The sequence below is a fragment of the Vanellus vanellus genome (assembly GCF_965231255.1).
Source record: "Vanellus vanellus genome assembly, chromosome: 4".
NCBI lineage: Eukaryota > Metazoa > Chordata > Aves > Charadriiformes > Charadriidae > Vanellus > Vanellus vanellus.
In genome coordinates, this window is record NC_138909.1 from 35,492,703 (window position 1) to 35,509,394 (window position 16,692).

At 39.3% G+C, this 16,692-nt stretch overlaps 1 protein-coding gene across 1 annotated transcript in view; it reads right to left on the minus strand.

Annotated features, from left to right (window-relative positions):
- Positions 1–16,692, minus strand: part of SH3D19 (SH3 domain containing 19) — a gene marked incomplete at its 5' end in the record, with an annotated part of 150,904 nt that overhangs the window by 8,456 nt on the left and 125,756 nt on the right. The window contains 6 exons of the mRNA XM_082483062.1: positions 253–325; positions 1,587–1,655; positions 2,972–3,236; positions 5,553–5,611; positions 7,842–7,954; positions 11,641–11,748. Of these exons, the coding sequence (XP_082339188.1) occupies positions 253–325; positions 1,587–1,655; positions 2,972–3,236; positions 5,553–5,611; positions 7,842–7,954; positions 11,641–11,748 (687 nt within the window). The remainder of the gene's footprint in view (positions 1–252; positions 326–1,586; positions 1,656–2,971; positions 3,237–5,552; positions 5,612–7,841; positions 7,955–11,640; positions 11,749–16,692) is intronic.

The following is a 16,692-nucleotide window of genomic DNA, read 5'->3' on the forward strand; positions in this document are numbered from 1 at the left end:
AACTAAAAGCTTCTTAATATAAATAACACATACAAAACAAGAATGAGTTTTCAAAAAGTCTTAATTATACTTGATAAAGTTAGCTTTAACTAAGAGACTGGCACAACTATAGCTAAACCCATGGATTTGAACTCTACATGCAGACCTTGTAGGCTGAGCTTACTCATAATTTTTAAGATCTAATTCCTAAGAAACTTCCCATTTGAAAGTCTTGGAGTAAAACAAGCTTCCAGAATATTCACATTTACTTACCTGCAGGAAAATCATGCAGGACTACAGCATGAGGTGTGCTTGTGTCAGAAACTTTTGGAGGGTGGTTTGAATCCTGACAACAACAAATAAATCCAAGTAGTTTATAAATCATGGAAGACACTAAGAGAGATTCTCTGCTATGTACTCTGAAAGTAATTTTCTGACTTGGGACACAATGTTGTTCTGCTATCAGAGAATCACCTTTGGAGGCAACAGTTAGCGTTGGTCACACAGCTATGGGTCTGAATTCTGTATGACTTTCACCGGTGTAAACCAGAATGCGTTTCACCAAAATCTACTTTTGAGCCAGTAAAAGGAAGTGAAGGTACGTAACTTTTCCCAGTACAGACAAAGCCTCAGCTATCTGTGTGGATCAGAAATCTGGAGCATTGATAGCAATCCTCATTGCAAGAGTTGTGCCCAAATTTTGCACTGTTGCTCGATACTACGAGCTGCCAGTTACCCTTCCTTGTTGGGAGAGAACACCCCAGCCCAAGTCTCCCCAGCACACTCAGCAAGGGCAGCACATCTGCCAAGCATTTCAGAGGGGTGAGCAAGCCACTAGGCCTTTGCTTACAGGAAAATACCGCTGAAGGGAAATGACAATTTTGTTGTGGGATCTTTATAAAGGGAAATTTCTTCTCTATCCCACCCACTAGGAATTTTCAGACTGTACTGATGGCAATCACTGTGCGTGAATTACATTGCATACAAAAAGCCCAACCAAAAAAGCCCAACATGGACAAAGATAAGGCCAGAATAATATGAATTACAACAGATGATAACCAATTGCACAGAAATCTATTTCAGCCATGTAGGTTTCTGATAATAATCAAAAAGGCTGCTCAGAGCTATAATTTATACTAGCTATTTAATATTAATAGTTATGCCCTAAAACCAGGTTATGTTCTATAGAAGCAGAGAGAGGAGAATACTTTGAAGTCCATATGTCAAACCCAATTCACTGATTTGTCATGTACAGCATTTCATAAAACTACTCGTTTATCTTTTCCCACTTTTCAGATACTCAGCCAAGGGAGCGATTATCTTCCCATGAGACAGAGGAACTTTACCAGTTTCCTCTCCCTTCTGGCACTCCAAGTAATTACTGTTGCTCTGCTCCATAGGCAGAATGTCCCCGTGCTATAAGGCAAATCACCATTATTGGGTTTTGTTTTGGCGGATGTTTTGTTTTTATTAAAGAAACACAAGGATTTAACAAACCACTATTACATTTCTCAGTGTAACCTCAGTGTAAGCTTAATGCGCTCGATACTTTAATGCAACAGGAGTCTAGCTCATTAAATATTTATCAGCAGAAAAGAATGCCTTACCTTAGAGGACAGTTCTTCAGGGTTCCTGGGAAGACAATCTTCCTTGGCAACTGCATGAGGCACAGGTAGCTTGAATGGAAACAGGAAGGGAAGAGTTTGTTTCACTTCTAAGCATCTAAAATTCCCACTGCAAGTGAAAATGGTCAGACGATGGAACTATTCAAATCACCTACAGGTAACTAATTTAGGAGTGCAGTGGAAGAGGACAAGCTCCTTTGGGAGGCATTCAGAACAGGACTGCTGGTGATATGAACTGCCACTTCAAGAAACGCAGGTGGCGTCATCTGCTTTAAAAGTGTCTTAGCCACCTAACCGGTATCATACCATATAGTGCATGATATTCAGCAACACACTGACACAGAAATGTATTGATTTGTCATGTGGGGCACTGGAAAAACAACCTGGCAGGAAAATTTCATTGACAGTAACACTTGAGGGCAGAGAATTACTAGTGATCTGCCTCTGAAAAAAAACCTCATCCACAAAATATGTCACAGGTTTCTTATGTAAACAGGTGTGGCTACACCAGAAAGGAAGCAACATGCTTCCCTTATCTCAAAGCTGTTCTTACTATCAACTTAGATAGGTCTTTCTCTCTCTTTCTTGCTCCTCTCCACCAAGGAGCTAAATGCAGCAGTGAAGATCAAAGAGAAGGCAACAGAAAGCTTCCGTTTCATGCTGAATGTTGATGTTGTTCATGGTAGGGTTGTGTGAGTGCTTTTTTTGACAACTCCAGTTCAAGCAGTCACTGACTGATCACTGATCAGTTCAAGTATCTAGAGAAACACTCTCTCCTTTTTATCTGTAATGTTGATTATGTTAATGATGAAATAGGGAATATTTAATATTCCCTAACAATACCTGCAATACCAAAAGGAAATATTTTTATAACAAAAAGAGATGGCATCAGTAGGAGGAAAATGTAAGATAAGTGATTTTAAATTCCTCATGCTTTGTAGGCTTGATTAAGCAAAGAAAACTATTTTTGAAGTTCTAATGCCCCCCAATTTTGACATATACAGGGAAAAACAATATAGAAATGCAATTATTTAGCATCATTTTTCGTGCTGTAATAGAATTCAGAACTGGTGACTGTAAAATGAACCCCCAAAACCCAAAAGCTATACATTAAAGATATATATAAATTACATAGATACACAAAAATACACACACGTCTGTACTTTGCATGCATATATCACTTTCTCCAGTATTACCTTACAGTACTTATCACTATTTATCTATCAGTATTTTCTAAGGAAGATTATGCTGATAGATGCACCTTGAAAGTCACATCATAGTAACCTACCTTACTACCTTTTTGACTACTAATTTAACCAGCACTGGTTTATAAAGAACAGTCTCAGATATTGTATCTCAACCCTCACCATGTATTTATTGTAGAGAGGATGACCTGGTTTAGGTCTAGGAGGTAATGCTGGATCTGGATTTTTAATGACTTGACTTTTTGCTCTCTTGGGTCCCAATCTGAACTTGCTGTTTTTTTTATCGGGAGCGATGTTAGAAGTAGATCGCGAAAGAGCATCCTTCTGGGAGGAGGTCTTGGCTGCAGAGAGTTTTGGTGGAGGTGGCCTTCCAGGAACACTTTTAGGTGGGGGAGGTCGAGCAGGTACAATTTTTCCATCCACAGGCCTAAAAATTGGGCAAACCATCAGAGAAATATGCATATTAATAAGCCCGTTGCCTTATCCTCCACCACAGCCCTAGCTATAGGGTATGCAATACAGAAACGTGACTCACGATGACCTGGGCTGTAGAGTGTGTAGTATCTGAAGCTCTCTGGGAATACATGAACTCTTCAGACACTGGGACTAGATGATCAAGTCCTTAGACAGATCCTTTGGCTTATATTTCCAAGTCTGCTCACCACTTTTGCTTATGAACAGCCTGCCAGGTTTCTCAGGGGCCCACTACATAAGCAGGATTTCTTTCAGCAATCCACCTTTAGAAAGAGCTTTGTCTGAAGCTGCCTCAGGACAAAGTTCTTCCAGTAGAGAGCTTTAGTGACAGCCCTGAGAAGCTCTGCTGATCTAGCTGGTCTTCAGGGATCAGCCTAGCGCATTCCCTGGGACATCATTTACCTGAAGTGATTTTTGGACGTCTGCTGAAACTCATGACATATGACCCCACTTTGCACAATAGAAGAATTTACCATCTTTATGCAACGGATGTCTACTGCAGAAAGAAAACACTGGTGAAAATACTCGAGTTTTCTGGCAATGCTGGAGGTACCATACTCTCATTAGTGTACCGATAGTTTAGAAACCAAAATCAGAGACTAGTAAGTGACAGTGGTAATTTAAAAAAAAATATTGAAAAATCTAAAAAATGCTTAGTAAAGCATTGATTAAAAAAAGCTGCCTATACAATACACACGAGCCAAGATTTTTAGAATCAGAGTGTGGCCAAATCAACAATTTGCTAATTTCAAATCACATTTGTTATAAACAAACTTTATGTACAGAAAACTTTGGCTTCCTGTTATTAAGAACCCTGGCACTAGCACTATTCCAAAAATAGAATATTGTTTGATTGTTGTTCAGAAATCTCTGGCCAGTTACTGCAATTTTCTGCTACAATTGTCTCTCTTTTTTTCATATAGCGTAATTCAGCATAATTATTTGCTTGCATGAATTCCTCAAGGTTCTTTAAAAATTATCAACCACAACAAATGTGCATTAGTGGATCTTCAGAGTATCCTGACATATTTTGTGTTATCCACCACTTGAGAAGATACTAGTGCTCTACTAATGCTGCTGATAAGAGTCCTCTGTTACTATTTAAGTATAGATTATTTTTTAAATCTCAAAAAAAATTTCCACTTTTGTTCAACTTACACCTCTCCCCTTTCTTCACCTCATCCTAAACTAAGCATTTTTCATATTGACAAAAGGGGAAAGACTGCATTAAATCTGGAAACAAACCAACCCATACGTTTGTAAGGCAACTCAACTAAACAAGAAAACCCTAACAAGCAAGTAAGAGAATTATTACTGCTTACTTAAAAAAAAATAAAAATCCATTTGAGCAGAAGAGTGAAAGGACAAAATGTTTACTGCAGTTCCAGAGACCCTTGGGAGAATTAGGAATGCTGTTATGCTAAACAGAACGGGGGAAAGTAACAAGCCCCTAAGGGGCAATAATGAGGTGTTTCCTTGTGTGTACAATCACATTCTTTCCTGTTAATAAATATTATTATTGGTAGACTAAGTTTAATAACTGAAAGATTGTCTTGTCCTGACACAACAGAGCAAATTCTTGCGTTTAAACCCACAGATTTAGAGTACAAATACCAAGACAGCCACAGTGGGCTAGCTAGACAATGCCTTATCTCCCTCCAGTTTGTCTCTGGCATTTAGTGGACCTGAATTTAAGGCTGGTCCAGTTACTTTTGCCTCTGCAGACCTTCCTTCTTGTTGCTTCAAAAGAATAATAATAAAAAAAAAGGTTATCATTGATTCTGCACCTCCACAGGCATTTTAGGTCTGAAGTGAACTGTATAAACTAGCCAGTGCTGCTGGGAAGGTGCTGGCCCAGCATCTGCTCTTTTCAGACTGGCAGCATCTGCCACCTCCATTCCTTCACCACTCAAACCCAGCCACAAGTGCAAGTGCTGTTGATCAAAAGGTCAGCAACATGCACGAGGGGATGTTCTATGCTCAGCTGTGGGTGGAAAGGTTAAAGATGCAGAAAGGAACGACTGTCAGCAGCCACTGTACATTAGCTGAAGAGTCAAACAGCTGTCCTCCTATCATCTCCCTGCTCATACCAATAACGTACAAACAAGTATTTATCAGCTACCAACCTGGTCCTGCCTATTTATTAGTGAGCATACTACCTACCCAAGCCTATTGAGTTAGGACTAGAGCTGGTAGTGCCTACACTGAAACTAGGCAAACTAACTCAGAAGCATCACTTTTAAGTGAGTCACTGAAGAGTTGCACTTACCTTGGGGGTAGCACAGGTTCTAGCTGAGGCATTCCACCCTGTTCTGAATGATCCAACTCCTACAAAGAGTCAAAAGAAAAAAAGCGATTTATTTAAGCCTAAGAAACAAAAATTATCTTGTTTAAATGATGTATTTCTTACATTATATCCTACAGATTGGAAAAACAAGAGTTTCTGGAGGTCTGGGAATAAAGTAATAAGTATTATGGTGTGTTCTAGCATTTTAAAGTCTTGTTGGACATAGAAGGAGAGGTAAATAACCTGGCTGACTACCTGATTCACATCTTAAATTGTGCATTAGGTATGACCCACCCCTCTTTTCCTACTACATGGGAGTCAGGGCTGAAGAACCAAATTCAGGAGAGCCATACAAATGTACAATTTCTCTGCCCGTAGGATTCCAACTGCCACAGTGACATTTTAAATTTTGATTCAACTTTGACAGATGAAACCCTTTGAACAGGGTTAAAGCATAACACATGACATTGATGCAACTCGCACTGGACAGTCTCTTGCAAACAACATTACCTCTCATTAAAGAAGGCATCTAAGTATGTTTCCTAGAGATCTAACAGATAAACCCTGGTGAATCTTGCTTTGGCAGATTAAGGCGTCACTCATCCCAGCTGCCCATTCTGACCCTGCCAAAGATTACTACCTTGTAGCAGAGTCAGCAGAGGGGAACGTGTGCCATGTCTGAAGGGCTTGGACCACCGTAATGGATTAACAAGTTACCATCCTTTCTGCCTCCTGCTGTTCATTTTCATCCCAGTGCCAGAGAGTACTGCCAACTCCGCAGAACAAGCTCAGCTGCTGGTGGAACAGCGTGGTAAATCAAAGTGCTAAATCTGGGTTCAAAAGTATCCTTTTTGAACCAGTAATTTTAAAAAAGTCTAAACAGTCTTGTTTGCTTAATTAGGGATACATGTGCTTGGAACTGGTAAACAATTTATTTGATTTTTCCCACCCAAAATATACCTAGATATATTTTGTGACATAATTTTGACCCCTGATTAAGTCCCCAAATGAACATTCCTGATTAAATGATCCTGATTAGAAAGTAAACAACCTGCCACTTTCAGATGGGGATGTTATTCTTATACCAAAAATTTTCCTCTTCTGTATGAAGAGGAAGAAATCTGTGCCAACTGCCGCTTACAGTCAACATTTTTTACTGTTGCTGGTTAATCACTTCCACTGACAAGCAATACTAGTTTTAGAAGCACAGAAGTTCTTATCTTTCCAAAGATAAAATGTAAATGTTTCAGTGGAGTTGATGCAGTCTTTTTCTTAAAAAAATCCTCTGAAGCTTACACACGCCAGCCACAATAACCTAGATGACATTGTAAAAGTTTTGGCGTTGCATTGTATAAAATGATATTTAACGTCTTGTATTGGAAATTATTTCTTCAGCATTATCCAGAAAATATGGGACCTCTATGAATAGCCTCTTCAATCATGACATTTAAAAAACCCTTTATCCTATTAGCAGAGGTACCCACAAAGACATTTGCTGGAAGCTGTCCATCCATTGAGGGCTTCTGATTTGATTTGATTTGATTTGATTTGATTTGATTTGATCTTTTTACTGCCTGTGGTTTCCACAAGATTCCCTGCCATTCTTGCCATCACAGCACTCAATATTTGGAAACTCTACTGTAATTTTCTAGTTTATTTTTTAAATCTGTGTCAAAGGGTATATAGGATACACAGCTACAATGTCTTCCCTTACTACGTGCTCAGGAGTGAGGAGCAGAACCTTACTTTCCAAAATAGATGGTTCTACTCAGGCTATGACAGGACCGGTAGAAAAAACGCTAGAAGGAAAGAGCTGAAGAAAGCAAGTTTCATTCATCTACAGCAAAAGTTTTCTCTGCCTGAAAATTAGCACAAACACAAAGAGGTACCGTGTGTAGGAAAGTGAAATAAAAACATTTCTAAAGGACGATATTTCACTATGTAAATCTCATTGGACTTTGAACCACTTTGCAGTGCTTTTGAAACTAAATTGTAGAATATCCTGATTCCAGCTGCTAAATACAGAAAATTGAAGATAGATGTGATCAAAGTTTAGTGAAATCAACAAAGTGCTTTTCAGAACTGACAGCAGTCTAAATTACCTAATTAAATTAGAGGATGCAATTAAAAGAAAAAAGCCTTATATTTTTGAGTAGTCCTTTTCATCCTTTGGTCCTTCAAATAACTTACTTTACAAATGCTTGAGAGTCACAAGAGATCTGTTAACCAAAGCAGACAAATTTCTGATGCAGGAAAACAGTTCTAACTTACCACTTTTTTTACTAGGTCAGCACTGTTGGATTTTCTCACTGTGGTATCAGAGGTGTTCCCAATAGGCTTTTCAGCAGGAAGTGGTGGAGGGCTATGAGGGATTTCATTTAAAGCTGTGAAAAAAAACAAGAGTTCCCAAATGAAAGTCTAATTAATAGTTTCTTTACATGGACCAACAATAGGCAGGGGAATCCACCTTGGTTCGGGGAAATTTTTTGTGAATGCAACTTCTTTCCTCGAAGCCAGAGCAGTCAATGGGCAGGACCACTTAAAGACTAGCAAAGAGAAAAAGGATGTGAAGGGAACAGGGACGTGAAGGGAACATTGCAACTCTGAGGTTGACTTCAGGAATACTTCCCATCCTGCATTCCCAGATCTTCACTTTACTGTTAGGACACCAGCAAGTTATTCTAGGGTTTCAGGGTTTCAGCTGCAATACTTGCTCATATAATATTAGACGAGTAGAAGAGTTTCTGCCCCTGGGAATGTCAGACTCATTACTGGATACCCTGAAACACCAGCACCATCTCTCATCCACATTTCTAAACTGGCTCACTTTTTTCAGCTGTCAGCTCTTGGAATATCCTTCAGGCTGGAAAACAGCTGAGGGTTATTTCAAGTAACCCTGAAAGATCAGGAGACTTGGATGGAAGAATCTCCAGAAAGGTAAAGGCAAGAAACAAAACCGCTGCTTGTTATAAAATTCAGGGTGACAGAAAGAAAAGAGATGGAGGATCCCTAGTAGTCTTTAAGGGGCTAGAGCAAATTCAGGACACGGAAGAGGAAACAGTACAGCTTTTACTAGGGAAGAGTGATGATGTCCTCAGTCTCAATAAAGAAGACAAAACCCTGCTAATGATATGATATTTGCTTTCAGTGTTGCTGCCATTGAAACCTGGGAAGCACTTGGACAGGTTTTGCCAGCCTATTTACCAATTATTTTGTCATTATATATTCGAACCTTGCCATCTATTTTACAATGTATTTGTATACCAAGAAAATTAATTTCATACAAAGAACTTCAGACACTTAAGCTCTTCTGACTTCCAGACAGACTTGGAGTTATGTAAAAATATCTGTAGACAGCCTGGACATTTATAGACTGATGGCAAAAAAAGAGGAGAGATTCTATCCAAATGAAAACTTTCAGTTGCTCATTTCTTGAAAAACACTCTCAACAAAGAAACAACACATAGGAAGCAGTATTGTTTATTTTTAACACCTCAGTTGCATTACTATGATCTAAAACACTGGTGTGATGTTTAAAAATGGATCAGTTCAAGGATAAATCCCTTATTCTTCAGAGCAGGCCACAGTTACTGTGTTGGCAGTGAGCAAGCATGGGGAAAAATATTAGTGAAGTTCATCACTCTTCTAAGTTAGTATGACTGATGAAAAGTAAAAACAATACCTGATCATGCAAGAGAAATCTTCTCTTATCATACCTTACTGATTTATAAAAAGCATAAGAGATTTATTTATTCATACCACTTCAAATCTTGACGTATATACAGATGGCCCAATTTCCTTGCCTTTACTTTTTATAAGACCAAAATTAAAGGAAATAAAGGAAGAAAAAAACCCACCCAAGAACTAGAAAGCAGGTGTTATTTTCAGTGATTTCTAAGTCTAATAACTGAAGTGGAAGTTTAATGCTTCCTTTCTAATCACATCTCGACTAAAATGCTAATGCTAAATGAGTGCTTTACTGGAGTTCAAATCCTTAAGCATCCAGCTCTGTCCCCTTTTCGGTAGTGCTGAGTGAGGTTTTTTTGTTGTTTTATTGGGGTTTTTCTTTTTGGTTTGTGCTGGTTCCTTACAGAATTAATCTCCCTCCCTACCCACGATGGTGAAAGACCCCTTCTACTGAGATTATGTGGTCCTCTTACAAGGTAAATCCTACTATATCCATGTTATAACTATGCCCAGTTGTACTTTTCTCATTTTTTAACAGCTTACATGTCTGCAGCAGCTCCTATGTGACAAAAGGCTACTCTGCTTTCTTGGAACCTACTTCTGTTCCTCAACATGCCATTAATCTTCCAGCCACAGCCTCCCATAAAGCAGTCCTTCACACCCCCTTAACAATTGTAGCTAAGTACAGTATGACCAGCAGTCTCCTGTGGAAAGTTCAATTACCACTAGAGAGCAGCAACGGACCAGTTATCTACAAGTTCAAAAGAGAATCGAGCTCAGGAACGAAAAAAGAAAATGGAAAAAAAAAATTGTCAGGTCTTTTTTTTTTTTTTTTGTAATGGAAATTACAATTTCCTTTGTGGAGAAGAATTATGCCTTGGGTTCTTTACAGCAGTTCGTAAACATATTCTTCCAACTGAAAAAAAAAATTTCTTTATAATCAGACATTAACAGAAAGACTTTTCCTTATAGCTTTATCTTCAGTCTTCTCTGCATTTTTAATCATTTCCACTGCATTTCTCAAATAAGCAGAGGAAAAAAAAACCTAGTATTTTAGCACTGGGGCAGGGGAGGTAGGGTGGAGAGGCAACTCAGGAAACAATGATAGAAGGTCTTAGGATAAAAACCATCTGGACATCTAGTTGCTACAAACTGGCTCTACACCTACTCAGTGTAGAAAACATAATTTTGAAATATGAGTTTTAAGAACTATCTTGTGACATTTCTCCCTAAGCTTTGAGGATAAAACATAAGGCTAAACAGAAGCAAGTGTGTACTCCAGCATACCGAGATCAACACAAAGACCTTGTGGCTCTCTGATAAATTTCCACTCTGAGATACTGTCAGTGTCATTTGTAAAGCTGTAAAGGAGTAGAGGTGGAAGGCATTAAGGATATTTGACACAAAATTGCACACATCAGGTTTTTGCACCCAAGTTTTTGCATGTCTTTTTTATTTCCTCAGCTGCTACCAAAACACTATTGCCTAAATGGCCACAGATTTCAAATCTAACATGGGTCAAGGGATCTTTTTGATGTAAGATGGGAAAAATATGTTTAAATCCCAACTAAGCGGCGCTGAAGCAAAGTTTAATATACTAATGTTGTTCCTTTGACAAGTGGGAGGCCCTGCTCCCAGGAAACTCGAGAGCAGCACTAAAATACCCTCAGCTGATGTCAGAACAGAAGTCAATTTGACCAAAGGTACAGTTCAGTGATATGGTTTACGGAATCAGGGAATTTTCAGAGTTGGAAGGGACCTCTAGAGATCATCTAGTCCAACTCCCCTGCTAAAGCAGGATTGCCCAGAGCACATTACTCAGGACTGCATCCAGGCGGGTCTTGAAAATCTCCAGAGAAGGGGACTCCACAACCTCCCTGGGCAGCCTGTGCCAGTGCTCTGTCACCCTCACCGTAAAGAAGTTTTTCCGTGTATTTGAACGGAACTTCCTGTGTTCTAACTTGTGCCCATTGCCCCTCGTCCTGTCACTGGGAACCATTGACAAGAGTCCTCCTTCAGCTGACCAAAAAGCTTGCTTCTGCTGAAAGGGTGTCCTCCAGCTCTTCCCTGCCAGCCTTTAGATTCCCGCCCCCCTGTTTCACTTCTGATATGCTCCATATGGTTTGAGGGGCACCAAACTTAGCACAAGGCAGGGAGCCAGACAAGGTAGCTGGGAGGCAGGGAAAGGGGAACATGACTCCCAGCTATTTCTCCCTCCCACCACAGCCCTTAGGTTGGCTACTCTCTCTTGTCAAACTGTATCATGGGATTCCTTTGGCAGCTAATATAGACAGTAAACAGCAACTCAATTAGTAAACAATAAGTCTCAGTTAAAATTATTTTCTGACAGAAATTTCTCAGACAATCTGGGAGAAGGACTTACATTTCCCAGGTTTAGCTGGGATTCGGATCACAGTGGGTTTCCGGGCTAAAGCTGGTTGAGCTGTCTGTTCCTTTGCAGGTTCATTTTTAGTGAGGAATTGAAATGGATCTAAAAGGAAAAAAAAAAAAACAAAAAACAAAAAACAAACACCCCAACATATTTAATATTTATTTGTTGAACACAAATCTCACTGGGTATTGCTTTTATTATTAAGGACATTTATACTTCACACCCAAGAAAGTTCTTAAAATATATATATATATAAATCAGGATGATGCAAATAGCGTACTCAGCTCTTTGTAAAGAATATGTCTTTTTGCACATCTGCATTCATAGTTGACTTAACATAAACATGTTCCAGATGCCTTCTGGGATTACATAAGCCACTGAACAAGAGGAACCACACTGCCTGGTAATAATGACCTGAAATCAGGATGGCTTTAGGGAAACATTTTCAAAGCAGTTGCTCTAATATGCAGGCATAGCTGTGAACACATTTGCTTAGAAAGTTTTAATCAATAAAATCTTGCTAAAGCTAAACAGTCAGCACTGCAGCAGATAAAATGCCTACAGAAACAAACCAAACCAAAACAAAGCAAAGCATTTAAATATTAATGATTACAAAATGTCTTTGCTGTAGAACAACTAAGTCCCTGGAACATTTTGCATCATTTCATTGATTATAAACCTGGTGTCATGGGGGAGACTGGTTCAGACCAAGGACTGTGAGTTGTGCCTGAGCTCTGCCCCTGCCTGTACAACTCATTCTTTTACCAGCCTGTCCAATCATTCCATCGGGGAGACAGGAGCAACGTTTTCTATGCTTCATAAACTTAAGCACTGGCCTCTTATTAATAGGCATGGGAACATATGCGCATGTAGAAGGCAGCTGTAAAAATACTTGTACATAAATAAAATCCAAATCAATGGGTTCTTTCTCAAGTACACTTTTATGTCAAAGAGCAATACTTCATTTATTACCTCTTCTCTGTTGTTAACAACTGCTACCTTTTTCTCTGACATTACCAAAACCTGTAGTAAAATGGCAACGCTTAACGGTATCATAAATATGTAAAGTAGAAACTGGAGAAGCACTCCGGACAATAAAGTCTCCATGACTCATATTCATAGCCCCAACAACTGAGTTTGATCTCCTCTGGTGGCCTTTTTAGATGTGTAGCTCAATGAGATGTTATTTATGGAGTGTCAGAGTCTCAGAGAGGAAGCACGCTGGGCATCTCTTTAAATTCTTCAGGACCTTTTATAAAAACAGACCCTTTCCCAGAACTACAACCACACTTTCTGACAAAGTTGGAAGCCCTGTATTTGATAAAATTCTATCTTCAACACTTACAAAAAACAATTTAAAATTACATTGTATGAAGTCATGATTTCTTACAGATAATTTTGGATAGTATAACACAATACAGTTTATCAAGACGCTAGAAATCTGTGTCTGGGAATACACATAAGATTTAAGAAAATCCAGAAACATGGTATTTATGAACAACCTCATTAAAAACCTTTTAGCATTTTAATTAAAAAAGCCTCAGCATTTTTAGAGAGGGGAAGAAGACCAAGTACATCAAGCTCTGTATTTTTTTTTTTTTTTTCCAATCAAAAATTTCCTCAGAGAGAGAAAACACTGGGTAATATTGAGCTGCTAAGTTACAGTGTAACGGGCTGCCCTCCCGCATGCACACGTCTTGGTGGTCACAGCTCCCACAGCCTCTGCCACCGCTCCTCCTGCTGCAGCCGGCAGCCCCCTCTGCCCGTGCCCCCGGTCCTCCCCAGCTCCCACTGCCAGCGTGCTGTTGCAGCCACAGCAGGGACGACATGCCACAGGGCCTGTGCATGCTCACTCCTGCTCAGATGTCCACCTCCCGCTAGCCCCTTGCTTGAGGCTCTCCTCGGAGACATATCCGTCACGTACAGGTGTGCCATGGGGGTTTGTGCCATTGTCTCTCTCAAAGTCAAGACATCTACCTACTTGCCTACAGGCTCCCCAAAAGTCTGCCTGGGTACCTTTGTGTCGCATTTTAATCATGAATCAAAGCACATCAATTCCTTCTGTCAGGCTGCTCGTACAACAGCTTTGAGTGTACACTTCAGGTAGAATGGATCATGACAGGCCAACGATTTGTCTATAGCTAAAGGTATATAGGCTATAGTTAAAAATAAGCCCTGCTACCACCTAGACAGAAGACGGCTCCATCACGTTGTGCCCAAAGACACTGGAGTATCCAGAAACTAGGCACAGGCAACCCACAATGTTAAAAGGTAAGGGTAAAACTAACACCTTGTTTAAGTTATGGATTAGCACTAGTCAGTAAAAGGTTTAGGTCTCTTCAGTGAAAGCTGCATCAGAGCAGGGATTTTTCTAGAGGATTTGAAAGCAGAGATCACAAGAGGGGTGCAAGCATTCTGGCAGTATGGTCATTAGAAGAAACAAAAATCCCACTCTTAGAGCAAGTCTGAGGATACAATTTTCTTTTATTCTATTATACCTATGTCTGCTAGATACAGTGCTAACATTTGAATTGCAACAAAAAAAAGATTTATCTAGTTTTAACTCTTACGCTGCCATTCAGAGTGATTTTAGTGCAGCTGAAAAAGAAAACTGAAAGCAGAAATCTTTCTTCTCTCTTTCACTTATGTGGCAACCCTATGCCAGATTTGCGGAGTGACCCTGGCGAGGCAGCAGGGCAGTGGGGCCTCAAAGCTGCACTGGTCCTCTGGGAAGCCGGAGACACAGGGCAAGGAGAGGAAAGGTGAGAAGGGCTAAGTCACAGGCTCCTTGGTACAGCAAGACCATAGGGAACACACCGACACATGGAGCACCTCTCAAGGTAAGGTTCTGCAGAGGTTAAGGAAGTTCAACGTGAACAATAAGGAAACAATTTTCCAAAGCCTCCATCTTATAAAAATATAGACATCGTGAGAACAAGTGGAAATGATCTAAACAGCCAAAATAATCACAGATCTGTAGTCTTGTAAATTTATGGGAGATTTAAAATTGTACAAAATTACTGTTTGTCAGCTGTTAATCATTGCTATGTGTAAAAATGGTTTTCTAAACCATTCAACAGTTGGCAGAGGTCTCTAAATCAATAAATCTGAGAAGTAATTTTTAAGTCTGAGAAAAGTCATTTCTAAGGCTGAGAAATCCATTCGATGAACCTTAGTTTTCCACTGATTATCTTATGTTCAATTATACTGTTGTCACCTCATAATTAGTTCAAAACTCATTACCTTGTTTGTGTTATTCCATTCCCCAGTGTTGGGTTTGCAGCAGAAATTGGCTGAGTAAACGACTGTGCTGCTTTGTGCAATGGGACTGACAACATATCAAATTTTTATGTTGTTTAACAACAATTGGGCATCATTTGCGCATAATTCATGAAGGTGTGAAAACAGAATTGTTAATATACTCATTTAAAGCTTCTCAGTTCAAGGAAATTAATCTGCAAGGCACTTTTCATAACACATATGAGCAGACTTCTGTAATTTTTTAATTAAACTTTTACAATGATGCTTAAAGCCTGTGTCTTCCTTAGTCTCACTTTTCTACAGCTTCTGTTTCAAAGGTTTATGTGACAATATATATTACTGTACTTGTTGACAGGAAATACAAATGAAAATCATTTATTCAAATACACTCGATATAATCTCTTTCTTTTACTAGTTTAGGAAAGACAGGTTTTTTTTCCTCCACTCTCACTTACCATCCTTGTTTAAAATAAAAATTTAGGAGGTTACAGAACAAACACTGGCTTTTGCCCACATGAGCAGGACAGATGGATATCTTTCTGAAACATTTATTGGAAGTCTTTAAGTAAGTGGTAGTAAGATGGTAACAGTTACCTCAGCAGCAATAAGGGGAATCTCCAGACAAATCAGATGTGGAAAGCTAGAAGTGCAGAACACTAATATCTGCTGTGAAGATGCTCAGTCCTGCAAGAAGTACTCTCAGTACACATGAGAGCAATGTAGTACAAAAGGTGTTGATGCTGACATTACACAACTTGCCACTACAGAAGTATGCAACTGTGTCTACTTTCAATGTTTAATTAAAAAAACAAAATCAGCTGTTATAGGCAAGGTTCACACATTCTCTTCACAAAGAGCAGTATTGTTATCAGGGTCTTCCAGGAACAGAGAGTAGAGCCAAACGTCATCAACAGTTTTATTAAAACCTAGCCCCATGAAACCACTCTGGTGTTTGTGGAAGCATACTTAACCCACACTTGGGGGAAGATTTTCAACAACAGGCCCCTTCTAGTAATATAGCCGGAGATTCAACGGATACCTGACAGATAACATCCCAAAGAAGAATGGGGCCCATGCTCAAGAAACACTGTGAAATGCTACAAACAAAAGTCTAATGTTCACTCAGACATTCTAAATCTCAGCCTATTTACAACTACAAATAGGCATATGAGACAGGTATCCTACCTAAATTCCATCCTAAATTTTCCCAATCGCAGTTTTCCCCAGTATTTTTCATCACCAAAATTAATAGTTCACTGTTCTTAGAAATGGTATTTCTCACCCAGAGAGAATAATACGGACTACACCACCTTTCTCAAAATATGCAATTTGCAGCTCCCTCTGCACGGAAAATTGCTATGAACTGGTCATGACCATACCTTTAAAAAGACTGGGAAATTCATAAAGAAAAAAGGAATAAAAAAAAAAGACAGAGAGAGAACTGGATGCAGGTTCTTTCAGGATGTAATCTGTGCATAACCTGAAAGTAAGCTTAGGTGAAACTCGGGCTTCTCAGCATTCCCCTAACATTAGGAGAGTAGATCAGGTCACTCAAATAAAAGGAATACAGTATTCAGGAGTAGACTTAGTACAGCTTCAAACTTAAAGTTAGAGCAGAGACAAGCAAATCTGCTATCATAACATTCTACAATTTCTTTCTCCCCAGTTTACACAGAGGTTTTTCTTGACTAGCCCAGTTATTTTGGTAGAGGCTATGAACAGACTGCGTGGTCCTGCTTCATCCAAAGACTTATAGTTCATCAGGCCAAGGAGATTTACTTT